Source organism: Aulonocara sp. 'chitande type north' Nkhata Bay, linkage group LG7 (genome assembly GCF_057382095.1).
Source record: "Aulonocara sp. 'chitande type north' Nkhata Bay isolate Kocher_YH1m ecotype deep benthic linkage group LG7, A_spYH_male_GT1.1, whole genome shotgun sequence".
Taxonomy (NCBI): domain Eukaryota; kingdom Metazoa; phylum Chordata; class Actinopteri; order Cichliformes; family Cichlidae; genus Aulonocara; species Aulonocara sp. 'chitande type north' Nkhata Bay.
The window spans coordinates 2,213,539-2,229,393 of record NC_141350.1 but is presented as its reverse complement, the minus strand read 5'-3'; the positions used below and the strand labels follow the sequence as shown (position 1 = coordinate 2,229,393).

Genomic DNA, 15,855 nt, shown 5'->3' with positions numbered 1-15,855 from the left:
GACGGTAGCATTAGAAATTGGCCTGAACAAAATGAAAGCACGGGCCTGTCTCACATTGTATCAACATTTCAGAGCGGTGGTGTTGGTGTAACAACGTGGAGGATATTTTTGTGGCACACTTTGCTCCCCTTGGTGCCAATTTAGCATCATTTAAATGCCGCAGTCAGTGAGTATTGTTGCTGAACATGTCGATCCCGTTATGATCACAGTGTACCCACAGCGTACTCTTTAAACAGCTGCTCCCAGCAATGCACCATGTCACAAAGATAAAAAAAGACATCTCAAACTAGTTTCTTGAACATAACAAATCAAATACCCTCCAGTTACCAGATCTCAATCCAAGGGATGTCAGAGGGATGTTTCCTCGTTGAGTCTGTTCTTAAAAAAACTAAAACCCAATTCTGTGGTCGCCAACTTTGTGCAGTCAATCACTACAGAACTCTTAAGTTCATGTGACTTTCAGATGAGCTTAAGAGCAGTGACTAGAGAGCATAATTGAATGGGTTTCTATGGCTGAGCAACTGCAACCAAGAGTTGCGTCACCAAGTGCAATGCAAAGCACTGGATACAGTGGTGTACATCACATCATTCCTGGGCTCTAGAGCAGCAGAGATGTGTTCTCTAGAGTGACAAATGAAGTTTCTCCTTCTGACAGCTCGACGGATGAGTCTGGGTTTGGCGATCACAAGGAGAACAGTATTCGTCTGACTGCTCTGAGCCAAGTTTGGTGGAAGGACGATTGTGGTGTGGGGTCGTTTTTTAGGAGTTCAGGCTCAGCCCCTTGGTTCCCGTGGAAGGAACTCTTAATACACGAGGATACCAAGACATTTTGGACAATTTCAGGCCAACTTTGTGGGACCAAAGTGGGAACTCTGGGTGTACCAGTGCACAAAGCAAGGTCCACAAAGACATGGGAAACAAATAACAAAGAGTTTAGTGTGAAAAACACTTGACTGGGGAAACAAACTAAACATAAAGCAGGTTTGCTGTGCCCATTTTACCTTTTTATGTCCAACAAACAGGCAGAACAAAAAGACTTTATGTAGCTCTGCAGGAGGAATATGGGACAAAGTTTGGCACATGTGACTTCTGATATGTCTGTATTAAACTTGGCATGAATTATATTAAAGTTTTTATTATAACAGCACTTTTGTTATACTTGATGTGCTGTTCAGAGCACAGTGAGTGACTAGACATTCCTACTTCCTCCTCTAAACAATCTAAATCCTCAATGGCCCTGAAACCTTGAACTGCAGCACAATATAACCATGTATACATGTTTCCAATTATTCACATTCATTGGACTAATCATCCGTAACAACAACATGAACACGCAGGGGACACAGCGAAGCAATTAGCTCTATTTATCTGATTTAAGTCACAAAATGCTCTCTCTCTCCCTCTGCCCGCCCCCCTCCGGACTGAATGAAAAAAAAAAAACAGCTTCACTGTCATTACATCATTTATTGATTATAACTGGATGTGTGGATCAGTGATCCAGTCTTTTATATTTATATATAATCTTTTTTTTTTTGGCCTTATACAAACAAGCTATCAGCAGGTGCCTATAATTTAGATTTAGCTCTGAAGTGGAGGTGTCTCTAAGTAAAAGTAGAATGAGTGACTGATATTAAAACAATAAAAAAGTTTTTAAAATATAATATCACGTGAAGTCTCACTGGTCTAACCAACTGTCAGACAGTATATAATGTACAGTATATGTCAAATTACTCACACCCTGAGATTTATTGCCACTAGATGGGGGAAAAGTGTCCGTATCAAAATAACTTTTTTCTTTTTACCTGGAACATGAAAAACAAGCTTTAAGCTGCAGATTCCTGTTGTAGCAGGTTCTACTTATGCTTTGTTTTTTACTCTTTTTGTGTGTGTAATAATAGAGACGCAGGCTTGAGCTCATCTCTCTCATAAAACACCCAAAACCCACCATCTCGCCTGCCGATGGAATTAGAGATCTGAGGATACTCACATCCTTCTTTTTAGACCTGACTGACAAAAGGAAGCAGGTAGAGAGCACAGATCCCTGAGAGAAAGAAGTCTGGATCACTGAACCAGACATCTGCTTCTAATCAGTTTGTGCTGAAACACAACAACATCAGAATCTTAGGGCCACACACACACACACACACACACACACACACACACACACACACACACACACACACACACACACTCAAATTGTGTAATTTCATCTCATGTATTGATTGTAACTGGATGTCTGGTTCAGTAGCCACCCTTTGATTCCTGCTTTGCTCACTCTTGGCCTTCTCTCCGTGAGCTTCATCAGGTCGTCACCTGAAATGGTTTCCAACAGTCTTGAAGGAGTTCACAGAGATGCTGAGCACTTGTTGGCCCTTTGCCTTCACTCTGCGCTCCATCTCATCCCAAACCATCTCCACTGGGTTCAGGTGACTGTGGAGGCCAGGCCATCTGACACATCACTGCATCTCTCTCCTTCTCTCTCGCCGTGCTAGCTCAGTGTGCCTTCGGTTTTGAATAAATCCCCAACAGTGTCACCAGCAAAGCCCCCCCCCCCACACCATCACACCTCCTCCATTCCACAGCGGGTGGAACCAAAGATCTCAAATTTGGACTCATCAGGCCAAGCACAGATGGTCTAATGTCCACTCCTTGTGTTTCTCAGACCAAACAAATCTCTTCTGCTTGTTGCTTTTCCTTAGTCGTGGTTTCTTAGCAGCATTAAGGCCCGTACAGTCTGGGGTGGCTGGAGCTCAGGAGGTAAGCGGGTCATCTGCTGCTTGGAAGGTTAATGGTTTGATCCCTGGTTCCTTCAGTCTGCGTGCCAAGTATCCTTGGGCAAGATACTAACCCCAAGTTGTTTGAATGTTAGCTAGGAAGCATTAAAAGCTTTCAAGAACGTGGCATGTTGTATAGAGCACTATAGCGCTATACAAGAATCAGTGCAATTACCATTTAGTAAAAATAAAGAAAAACTATTAAATGAGAAGTCCAAATGTTCAGACTTTTATCTGGTAGCCTTATTTAAACAGGCTAACAGCAGGTGATGTAGGCTGAGCTCTGAAGTGGAGGTGCCATTAAGTAAAACAAGGAAAGGCTTTTTCAGTAAAATCTGACTAAATGTATTAAAAACATTCCAATTAATTACGGTTTATACTGATCTCTGGATGCTGCCAGACCATGATGAAATGTACCGATGCTACTGTCTGCACCAAGAGTAGTACATGATATCTCAGAGCTGTAAGATATGATCTGTGTTTAAACCTAGAGAGTATGAAATAATGTAAAATATATGATAATCATGTTATTTTACAGTCTTTACCTAAAGCTGAGGTAACTGTTGGCACTATATAAACATAACTTGTTTTTTTAATTTGATAAATGTCAAATTGTCAAGTTATTGTATTTGGTTAAGTGGAGGACACCACTGTCCCCAAACCTGCTGCCTTGCTTCCATGACTGAAAGCTTTACACAAACACAAACAACACACACACACACCAAAAAGGAGTCCTATCATTTCTATGGCTGCGTTGCTTGTTTTGCCCTTAAGATGGCAAAAACAAATTAGTAGCATCTAAACCATATTTCTGAGAGACAGGGCTGGACAGCTCTGAGCTTAACCCGTCCAACACTCGTAAGAAATGGAAATGAAATGGATCTCCAGCTGTGAGTCAGCCTTTTAACTCAACATCAGTATTTGATCTCATTTGCACAGGAGACCAGCAGCAGATTGTTTAATGCGCATCCTGCATGGCCACAAATATCCAGCCGTAACTGTTCCTGGCTATGTAAATAAAGCTCATTAAAATGTTTCACTAACAATGAATTAAACATGAATTTGATTATTTTTATTGCCAGTGTATTTTCTAAATCAAATCAAAGAACTGCCACATCACGCTCATTCCAACAGTGGATTTTCCGCATGATTGTCAGCGATGCATCCAGGTGTCGAGTGGCTCTAGGTGTGTTCTTGCAGTTGGACAAAGGTCATATCTTGTTTCAGACCACTTGTACTTTTCAGAATTGTTCTTTTGAACGAGACTACAAGAACTACTTTATTCCTTGTGGTTTTACAAGTGAACCAATACTGTGTGCAAGAAACTCAACATCTACAATATGCAAACACACCTTTTATTGCTCAGGAACATTGGAATAATTTAATAGATTCAAATTAAGCAAATAGACTCTTTTCTTTCACTGCAGCCTTTATAAAACACATTTACAACCATCGATCCTGAACTGGCTCTTGGAGCTGGAGCAGATGGTAAGTAGCCAGCAAGGGACTGAGCAGAGGCCTGTTCCAATAAACTATTGTTATAGTCCAGAATAATTTAGGTTTATTATCACGAGTCTGTGACGATTAGACACCCATTCATAAATTCTGTGTTGATTTCCAGATGAATGAGTGCAACTCTCGAGTTTTGCGTCACATATTTCACAGCTTCCCTCACCTCATTTTGCATTCTTTTTCAGACCTCTAATGAAGTGTTCTGTGGTTTGCTACTCATTTTATTTCTGTTCATCTTAAGGATTGGTCATTTACTCTCATAAGGAAAACAAATTATACCTGAAAGTGTCACGATCCTGGGTCTTAGGACCCAGTGTTTTGAGTTTTAGTTCATTTTGATGTTTATAGTATGTTTAGCTCATTAGGCCTCCTATGTTCATTTGCTTATTAGTTCCCCCTTGTGTTTCAACCCATGTTAAGTCTCCCCTGCCCTTCATGTCTCTCTGTGCCCCCTCTGTTCTGTTTATGGTGTGTCTTTGCATGTTTGAGTTTCTTGTTTTCTGTCACCCTGCATTGTGCATTATGTTCTCATGGTTGGTCTTTTGTTACTCCCTCTAGTCTAGTCTCTTGTGTTCAAAGCTGAGTATTTCCCTCTGTGTATTTTGGTTCTTAGACCTCTGCCTTATGGTTTGTCTCTGTTTCTTAGTTGCTGTCTCCACTGTGTCTAGTTCGCGTCTCTGTGTGATACTTCCTGTTTTACTTTGAAGGTCCATGCCTCATGTGAGTGTTTCTAGTTTTGCGTCTCTGTCTCGTCCAGTCCTGATTTCTCCCAGCTGTGCCCTCCTTCTGTGTCTCATTCCCTCGTTATCCCTCTGTGTATTTAAGCCCTGTGTTTCTCTTTGTCAGTGTCGTAGTCTCCATCATAGCTGTGTGATTTTTCCCTGTGGCTCCTTGTGCTTTAGTTTTCCCAGTTTAGTTTATTTTGTATTGTTTTTCGTGTCCCACTCCACGCCAGCAATAAAGCTGTGTTTTTTGAGTTTACCTTTTGTCTCTGTGAGTTTGCGTTTGGGTCCTACTTTTGCCTGCACACAGCCGTACTGTGACAGAAAGTGGGTCAAAATCTTATACTGCTCCACTAAAACAGTGGGCTGCATTGATTAAGGGCATTTGACAGATGTGAAAGTATTAATTACTCAGTTATATACTCATATATAACTGCTTGTTATCAGGTATTTGCCAGAACTGCACCATGTAATTAAATCTGTGCAGGAGCTAGCTTATAATTTTGCTTCCTGCTAATAAAAGAATTTGAAGTGGCACTTTGAGGCAGCCGGAAACCAGCGTTTATTATCTGATGAAAGAGCAGATGAATTGAGCACATCATTAGCTTCTCCTGTAGTGTACAGCTGTTAGCAATGACAACTCCACTTGCTTTTAATGCCGTTTTGAATTACATCTCCTTGTTCTTCTCCTTGATTGAGTGAACTGAATACATGAAAGCTAACTCATTGCCAGGTAAAGGACTTGGTTTTGTATTGTTTCCTCGTTATCATGACTCCCAGTTGTTTCCCCACATCTGTGGGAATGTCTGTAGCTGCTCTTATTTATCAACATATTCCCATTTTATTTTTATTGTTACCTTCAGATTTTGTGCATATTGCATAGATGAAATATAACACAGGTATGCAAAAACAAATTCAGCTGCATGGGATATTTTTTTTTATTAAATTTGATGTTTTTTAGGGTGTTGAAACCAAAAATCATCTCTATTCCCTCCATCACATAGTTTTGTTTTTTTGCAAAACATGAGGAATTTACATTAAAAAAGCACAACAGTGATGAAAAAAATCTATATTTTATTACAATTCTCCTTTATTACAATGCTCCTCACACCACCAAACCCACCGTACCCCTCCCACCCACCTCCCCTCAGTTCCTCACATATGTATTTCTCTTGAGTCTCGCTCTTAGAAATATTACATTAATGTAAGAAGTAGAGATGGCACGATACCACTTTTTTATGTCCGATACCGATATCATAAATTTGGATATCGGCCGATACCGATATGAATCCAATAGTGTTTTTTAATCTATAAAACAGTTCTTTTAATATCTTGCTGCATTTTGTATAAGTTCATACTCAAGTTTAAAAAAACAAAAACACTAAAGCTATTCTGTTATACCTGTATGCAAAAAAAATATTTCATAGTTCAGAAATACTGGTCAATCTAATCAACTTAAACCTGCACCAACTCCTAGCAAAAAAACAAACAAACAGAAAAATATGGAACCCCCACCCTCCACCTCATGATGCTTAATCGACGTAATCAACCTTAATTTGATGCAGTGTGAAAAAAAATGCACAGAAATCAATTAATTAGATTAATTAAATAGATTCAACATCTTTCTTCAACAGAACTGCACAGATGGAAAAAGTACTAGCTTATAGGGTATATTAGACTTAACAGTTACTATATACAGTTATGGACTTCTATACATTTTACATCATATTAAAACTTTGGGTGTAATATTCAGATAATTTTTTATTAAAAGCTCGACATTTTAAATGAGAATAAGAAAGAAAAGTATGTCTTTGTGCCCCCTTCTCCCTGTTAATGCCCTATCGGCCCCCCTGGCTAAACTTTGCTAGATCCGCCCCTGCACAGTTACCAGCCGTCAGCTGTAGAAAAAGATCCTGGTGTAGAAAGTAATATTAAATAAATTCTAAGCTTAAACGTGCTGCTGTTGTTCAGCCGCTGGTTTCCTCTTTCTGGTGCAAAGTGGGCCAAAAACAAACAAGAGAGACGGACTCACGACAGAAAAGCCGATCAGCTGATCAGTTTCATGATTGAAGTAGCAGCAGGAGAGGCAGTCGCTCCATATATCAGTTGATACGCTTAACGCGGGAACGCTTTACAAACATTCAGAGATGGACTTACACACTTGCTTTACTTCTCTCTGGGATCACTTCCTCGGAGATGAAATGCTGGTTTGGTAGCGAAGCTCCAAATACTCAACCAGACCGCCGACAGGTCTCACAGGCCACAACCGCTCTATCACATGATGCATACTGCTCCAAAGTGCTACGGTTATGATGCGAGTTACGGCGTGTCGCAAGTTTTGTGAGGTGCTTTCGTGATATTTAATGGATCAGATTACATTTTTTATTTCTCTCCGATATCCGATCCAGTAATTTACGTCAGTATCGGACCGATACCGATACGTAATATCGGATCGGTCCATCTCTAGTAAGAAGTCATCATTGCACATGGTTTTTTGACTCAGGTATAGGATAAAGAAATTGTACGCCTAATTAAACTAAAAACACGAGTTTTACAAAAAAAACCTGACAAGATGAAATGTTTAATATTTTTCCCAGTTTCAGTAAAAATCTGTAAGAAACAGTCAAAAAATCTTACGCAGTTTTTTGGTTGCAGACCTGTGAAATCAGAACTTAAGGACATAAAATATTGAAGAACTTGTTAAAGAAGGACATGTTATATAAGTTGCTTTCTAAAATGTGAAAACCACATGAAGTCATGTGACCCATGAGGTCATGTGATGTTATGTCGTATTAGGAATCGTTCTGCGTTCTGTCAAACCTCTCGAGGTGTCATCCCTCAGCTGCAGCTTTCAGTCTGACAAAACTGACAAATGTAAGAGTACAACAAAATTTATGTGAAATAATAACGGCTGTAAGATATACAATATGCTACGTCTTTCTTGAGCTCTTGTTGTATTGTTCTCCGCTTCTTCATCGGCAGGATTGATGTCGCCCAGAGTAACAGAGTCGTCAGCTTGGGAGGGGGGATCTTTTGGTGCTTTATTTTGATAGTAAACAGTAAATGCACAGATAAAAACTGCAGGATGAGAAAAGGAGGAGGTATGACATGCAGTAAAAAACAGCTCCGAGAAACTCTCGAGTCCTGTAACACTTGTAGACTCTGAGCACGCGGCTGTGATGATGCCGTCTGTTTTAGATGTTGATGATATTCAGAGAATAACTTCTGATTATTTTGGGGGACATAAATGTTGGAGGGGCTCCAGGAGTAGCATTATTATCAGTTCTTTGGTACAACACCTTTGTATTGTGTGATCTGAATAACTGTCATAGTAGTGTGGTTTCCACTTTTAGTTGTGTTCCAATATATCAAGTTCTGAGGACTGTCTAAATTATGTACAGTTAATGAAGGTGCTGGAAAGAGGTCCAGAAGGGCATCAATCTGTTTCCATCCCACTCATTAAGAAGCCTCTTCTAGATTCATTTATACTATACAGCACTTGCTGCAGTAATGTTTTCACTTGGAGTGAGCGGAATAAAGTAAAATGCTGTGCACAAAAATGATTCTCACACAAATTCAGAGTCTCTGAGACATTAATTTAGGCATAAATATATAAACTTTAAAAAAATCTATAATGTCAACATTCACAATAATGTGGCTCATGAATAAATGAAGGAGTCTCTGTGTATGTGTCTGTTCTTCATGGGTTACAGCAGCTACTTCACACTGGTGTGTGGACCAGTAGAAGGTCACTGCTGACACATTTAGATGAGCTGTTCTCCAACAACCATGGGGTATTTGTTCAATCTGTGACCCCAGAATGTTGTTTCCAGTTCAGCTCACGCTGTTCATAAATAAATCTACAAAAGCAATTTTTGAATGAGCTGTCATTCGGTACCCTTAAATAGAAAAAATACAAAAAGAAGGAAGAAAGAAAAGCATTAAATGAACATTTCTTGTTGTTTTGCTTTGCTTGTTTGTTTTGTTTGTTTGTTTATTGTGTTTTAGTTTCAGTTAGCTTTAGTAAATAAAACAAACATAGTTTCAGTTCAAATCCACCACAGTGGAACGTGAAGCCACGTCCAAAGTCTAGCTAGGTGGCGGCTCGTTGTGTCTCATCATGTCAATATGACTTCTTTCACATCATATTGACAGCAGTAACTGTACAGATATGAAAATCCTTCCTGTCCTGTGCATCCTCACACTGAGACACCACAGAAACGAAGCTAATGAGCTGTTCTGAAACACCCCTGCATCAGCATCTGTTGTTCTCCTGCTCTGCAGCCAATCAGTGGCTAAGTAACTTGACATTTCCCCACGACTGATTATTGGTCCAATGTTAGACTGCAGAGGACAGCCCAACAGGAAGCCACACGTGAAAGACTTACATTACTTTAAAAAGACTAAATTGGGCTTTAACACGACTGTACCTCTCAGACGTCCTTCTTGGCATCAACCAAATATAAAAAACATTTTTTTTAAATACAATTTGAATTTTAGAAAATTGCAGTTTTGTATTTTAATTGGTTTTCATGTATTTTCATATTCAGTTTGCATGTTTAAGTTCAGAATCCTTTTAAAGCTGACGTGTATATATGACAGGTTAACCTGTCAAAGTCAAACCACGTCGTCTAGGTAACAGGGAATTTATTTTGGAAAACAGTGTAGTTTGAGCTTTGACATATTTGACATATTGATTTTTTATGGGTGATGTTACTGAGAAAGGTATAACAGTCTGTGCAGGTCAAGTCTGCCAATGTTGCACTTTATTTGTTCATGTTGACTCTTTTTTCTTCTTTGGATGCAGTTGGACACAAAATTTAATATTCAGTTAAAATGTGAAACAACCAAAGGTGAAATATTTCACATTTTAATTGGGTTGGAGTTTGTATTTAATTAGGTGGGTGAGCAGGAACATTACAACTGTTTCATCATCTCTGTGAACGCTCGTCATTTGAATAAAAGCCCAAATCGCTCAAAATAAAATGAACATAGTCTGAGTGGCATTAAATGCCAAGCAAGTGAAGTGATGACTTAAACGACGTGGTTTCCCTTGTAGTGATCGAACTCATGCTGTTAGAGCAGCTCGGACCCACACAGACTTTACTAAACATGTAATATCTGATACTGAGATTCAAGAAGTAAACTACAAACTGCAGATCAGAGCAGCACAAACGAGATCTCACTGAGATGCTGGAAATTTGTAGGCCACATCAGCACCTTGAACCTCAGTACAGACTTTTTTCACTTTTAATGAGTTTTAGAAGTTTTTCACCACACCTCGTAGCGTTGTATACAATCCAAACACATCTCAATCACATAACTTTGTATTTTTCCAACAGCTACAGTTCTCTTAATTTCACAAAGATTTTTGAAATAGTGATGTTACATCATCTTAAAGAAATGTGTTTTTTAAGCTTCCACGTCTACCACATCAAAGCCCAGGCTCAAGGCAAAAGCGTGTATTTGTTCCTCTGAAATGGACGAGATTTTTCCTGCTAGAATCAGGCTGATTATAAAACCAAGAAAACCTTTGAACAGGGTCTGAAAGGTGGCGACCGCTGCATGTTAACCCAAACTGTTATTAGCTCATCCAAATCAAGGTCGGTGCCTCAACTTGACCAAACAATTAATGAACAAACAACTAAAGTGTGAACCAACGTTACTGTGACACTGGTTTGTTTTTAGACCACTTCTCTGCCGTTATATTGGAGCAACCAGTTAAGGTAAAACTTTGAGCAAAATGTTCCACAGAAGTGCTCGTTTGAAAAATAAGATTCATTATTTTTCAAGGCATCTTTCCACCTCTGATAGTTCCTGCTGTGTAAATATTGATAAGGTGAACACACAAACTATTTGGGGTATTTTCAATTATCTGTGTTTATTTGAGTCCTCTGATAAAGACTCATTTTCCATACAGGTTTAGTTTGTTTGTTTTATTCCCTCATGAAATATAACCACAAATTACATATTTAAACAGTTTCAAAAGCAATTTTGTTTTTAAAAATGTAATTCCATCTATCACCTCTGATCCACTGCTATTATAAGTATTATTTTATTGGTCATTTCTAGCCTGTCGTGTGGCTGTAACCTTAGAAGAAGGAAAAAAGAGAATGAATTCATAGAGTCAAGATGTCTCAATATCGCTGCCGTTCTGATTCATTTACATGTTGAAAGGAAGTGGGAAGAAGTACACACTTATTTAATCCACCCTTTACCATAAGTTAATATTTAGTTGCTTCCTTACTGATATAATCTGTAATAAAAATAGTGAACAGATTTCTGATACAATATCATGAAATTTTTAAAATAGAAACATTCACTTAATTTCAATATTTTCCTTTTCTTTATAGTTTGAGAAGATCATATTTTTATAACTCCTTTTGAACAGTTTTATGTTTGGACGTTGCGTTAATTCCATATTCAAACTGTTCCACAGTTTCACTCCATGTACAGAAACACAAAAGCTTTTTCTTGCAGTACAAAAGTTACAAAAAGTGTTTTTACAGATCGTTTCTGTCAAGGCTCTGTGTGCGGGCAGGCAGAGATGAGGATCCAAATGCAGGACTTGGAAAATGGAATGTAACTCAAAAAACCTCAGCTTTATTGCTGGCAGGAAAACAAACATAAAGTGAGGACGGAACACTGAGACCAAGAACACACAGGCATAAACTGATGGTACGACGCGACACTGAGAATGGGAAAACACAGGGCTTATATACACAGGGTAGTAACGGGGAAATCGGCAACAGGAGGGAGACACAGCTGGGAGAGATCAGGGCTAACGAGACAGGGGGAACAAAGCTGCACATACTAACATCAGACAGGAACAAGAACCTTCAAAGTAAAACAGGAAACAAAACACACTTTACTAAGACACAGACTAGACAGAGACAGACTTGACACTGACCAAAGGCTACTAAATGATAATTATAATCACAACAGTATCAGATCATAAATCATAATATAGAAAAACACCAAGATAACTGAAAAACCAAGTACCAGAGAAACATAAAGGAAAATCCATGATGCAAAAGTACCAAAACATAATGAACTCAAAATACTGGGTCCAACGGACCCAGAACCGTGACAGTACCCCCCCTCTAAGGGCTGACTCCCGACAGCCCCAAACAAAAAAAGCACAACAAAGCCAGGCCAGGGCGGGCAGAGGGGGTCCAGGATGGAGGGACAGGCCCAAGCAAAAAAAAAAACAAGCAGCACCAGAGTCCAAAAAACGCAGGAAAGCATATCAAAAACAAAACGAAACCAGAGCTCACCAAGAGTCTACAAAAAGTCCAGGGGGCCGACCGTGCACACGGCAACGGTGGCGACGTGCGAACAGTTCTGGAGGCCGACCGTGCGGACGGCAATGGCGGCGAGGAAGCAGTTCTGGGGGCCGACCGTGCGGACGGCAACGGCGGCGGGAATGCAAGCCTGGAGGCCAGCCACGCGGAAGGCAGTGGCGGCAACAGAAGTCCGGAGGGCGGCCACGGTGGTGATGATGCCCAACAAGCGGCCTGGCAGATGACCGACAATGTGGAGGTGGTAGGAGGGGACCCGAAGGCTGCGTGGCCCCTGCAGCCCCAGGCGAAGCGGAGGTTGGATCAGATGAGGCAGAGGCTGAAGCCGAAGCTGGGCCAGGCGACGCTGAAGCGAATGCGGAGGCTGAACCAGGTGAGGCTGATGCAGAGGCGGGGCCAAACGAAGCTGGTGATGCGGGAGCTGGACCAGACGAGGATGAGGACGCGGGAGCTGGACCAGACGACGCTGAAGCGGATGCGGAGGCTGGACCCGGCGAAGCTGAAGGCGAAGCTGAAGGCGAAGCTGAAGGCGAAGCCGGACCAGGCGAAGCTGAAGCCGGAGCCGGACCAGGCGACGGCATGGGTGGAGACACGGAGGCTGCAGCTGGCGTGGATGGAGACACGGAGGCTGCAGCTGGCGTGGATGGAGACACGGAGGCTGCAGCTGGCGTGGATGGAGACACGGAGGCTGCAGCTGGCGTGGAAGCTGGAGACGGAGGCGCTGCAGCAGGCGGCGGCATGGATGAAACTGCTGCTGCAAGCATGGACGAGGCTGCTGGTGGAGCAGCAGGCGGCGGCATGGATGAAACTGCTGCTGCAAGTGTGGATGAGGCTGCTGGTGGAGCAGCTGGTGGCTGGACGGGCTCCTCGGGCCCCCCAGCTGACAAGGAAGGAGGCTGGACGGGCTCCTCGGGCCCTCCAGCGAGAACAGTCTCAGGACCAGTGGGCACAGGGGCCCCTGGAACACACAGGACAAAACCAGCAGGCGCACGGGCCTCTGGCAGGGACAGAACAGGACCAGCAGGCGCACGGGCCTCTGGCAAACACATAGCAGACTTCAGCCGCCCAGAGCATTGACTCTGCTCAGGCAGTGACAGCCGGGTGCAGTCCTCAGCTGGGTTCCTAGCCTCCAGGGGTCCAGAGTAGGCTGAGGGCTGAAACTCAGCCTCTGGGGAGGCCCTGGAGCGCGTCACAGTCTCTGAACTGGCCAGCTTTTTAGGAATGATTACATTATCATGAGGTTTGTTGCTCTGCTTAGAACAAACTGATGAAACACAGTTCCTTTTAGATTGATTTGACTGAGCTTGTTGTACCGGGGTAGCAAGTGACACAGGGTGCAGGGCTAGTGGCTGCTGAACAGGAGGCTGAACTGAGGGTGACTGAAACAATGGTTGGGATGACGACGGTGGTGGAATTGGAGACTGAGCTTGAGGCCGGGCGGCTAACTGAGCTTGAGGCCGGGCGGCTAACTGAGCTTGAGGCCGGGCGGCTAACTGAGCTTGAGGCCGGGCGGCTAACTGAGCTTGAGGCCGGGCGGCTAACTGAGCTTGAGGCCGGGCGGCTAACTGAGCTTGAGGCCGGGCGGCTAACTGAGCTTGAGGCGAAAGTGGTGGTGGTGGAGTTGGTGTCTGGGCTACAGGCGGCTTCTGAGCAGGAAACACAGGACACTGAGCTACAGGTGGCTGCTGAGCAGGTGACACTGGAGACTGAGCTACAGGTGGCTGCCGAGCAGGGGACACTGGAGACTGAGCTACAGACGGCTGCTGAGCAGGGGACTGAGCTGAAAGCGGACGGGCAGCTGACTGAATAAACATAGCTCCAGAATAAACAGATCCAGACGGAACAGTCTTAACTCCTGGATCTGAAAAAACATCAGGCGCACAGTCTTCTGAACCAATGGGAAAATAGTCATTCTTAAAACGAAAACTCTTATTTTCCCGAACCGGAGAAACACGAGCTGTAGTGTTCATGTAGCTGGCGTTCGCAGCTTTGGGGGAAACAGTCTGTCTATCCCTTGACAAAAAAGGCGAATGAAGGGAGACTCTGTCACTCACCCTAGGCGGTTGTTTGAGCTGAATCCCAGGCTCCTGCTGGAGCTGTGAGTGCTGGCTGCGTGTTCGCTGCCTCCCTGTTGAAGAGGGAGCGGCGCTGGCGGAATGTGACGAGGGAGGACTCTGCTGTGGCTGCTCCTGCTGTGATGTGGAAATGCTGGGTGAGTCAGGTGGCACGATAATAATCCCTAACATCTTGTAAAAGGCTTGTGCAGGCGTGAGCTGATTGCTTGCAGGCTCGTAGTAATCCTCCCGGGACCGGCTGGAGCGTTTTCTGCGAGACCTGGGCGTCCGCGGGGAGGAAGCAGACGAGTGGGCCGAAGGGTAGGCTGCCAGCGAGGAACGGCAGCACGGAGGCCCTCCAAGCGCTAGCCGAGTCCCGTCAAAACGGGACCTGCGCTTCCACGGTGAGTCCGCTGGATCCATTACTGGTCGCGTCGTTCTGTCAAGGCTCTGTGTGCGGGCAGGCAGAGATGAGGATCCAAAATGCAGGACTCGGAAAATGGAATGTAACTCAAAAAACCTCAGCTTTATTGCTGGCAGGAAAACAAACATAAAGTGAGGACGGAACACTGAGACCAAGAACACACAGGCATAAACTGATGGTACGACGCGACACTGAGAATGGGAAAACACAGGGCTTATATACACAGGGTAGTAACGGGGAAATCGGCAACAGGAGGGAGACACAGCTGGGAGAGATCAGGGCTAACGAGACAGGGGGAACAAAGCTGCACATACTAACATCAGACAGGAACAAGAACCTTCAAAGTAAAACAGGAAACAAAACACACTTTACTAAGACACAGACTAGACAGAGACAGACTTGACACTGACCAAAGGCTACTAAATGATAATCATAATCACAACAGTATCAGATCATAAATCATAATATAGAAAAACACCAAGATAACTGAAAAACCAAGTACCAGAGAAACATAAAGGAAAATCCATGATGCAAAAGTACCAAAACATAATGAACTCAAAATACTGGGTCCAACGGACCCAGAACCGTGACAGTTTCCAGTCGTTTCTGAACAGTTCAATTCAATTCAATTCAATTTTATTTATATAGCGCCAAATCACAACATAAGTTGCCTCAAGGCGCTTCATAGATACAGAGAAAAACCCAACAATCATATGACCCCCTATGAGCAAGCACTTTGGCGACAGTGGGAAGGAAAAACTCCCTTTTAACAGGAAGAAACCTCCGGCAGAACCAGGCTCAGGGAGGGGCGGCCATCTGCTGCGACCGGTTGGGGTGAGAGAAGGAAGACAGGATAAAGACATGCTGTGGAAGAGGGACAGAGGTTAATAACAGATATGGTTCAATGCAGAGAGGTCTGTTAACACATAGTGAGTGAGAAAGGTGACTGGAAAGGAAAAACTCAATGCATCATGGGAATCCCCCGGCAGCCTACGTCTATTGCAGCATAACTAAGGGAGGATTCAGGGTCACCTGGTCCAGCCCTAACTATATGCTTTAGCAAAAAGG

The 15,855-nt window shown here is 42.9% G+C and overlaps 1 protein-coding gene across 1 annotated transcript; it reads left to right on the top strand.

Annotated features, from left to right (window-relative positions):
- The first annotated feature begins 11,555 nt into the window (after positions 1-11,555).
- On the top strand, positions 11,556-13,438 carry LOC147324278 (uncharacterized). Its single transcript, XM_086302711.1, has 2 exons — positions 11,556-11,590; positions 12,133-13,438. Exons 1-2 carry the CDS (start codon positions 11,556-11,558, stop codon positions 13,358-13,360), a joined length of 1,263 nt encoding a protein of 420 aa, XP_086158837.1. The 3' UTR covers positions 13,361-13,438.
- Positions 13,439-15,855: the final 2,417 nt, after the last annotated feature.

Coding starts and splice junctions, on each gene's coding strand:
- LOC147324278 (XM_086302711.1), top strand. CDS start 11,556: ATGAGGATCCAAATGCAGGACTTGGAAAATGGAAT. Junction 11,591..12,132: donor CAGGACTTGGAAAATGGAAT/GTAACTCAAAAA, acceptor GACTCCCGACAG/CCCCAAACAAAAAAAGCACA.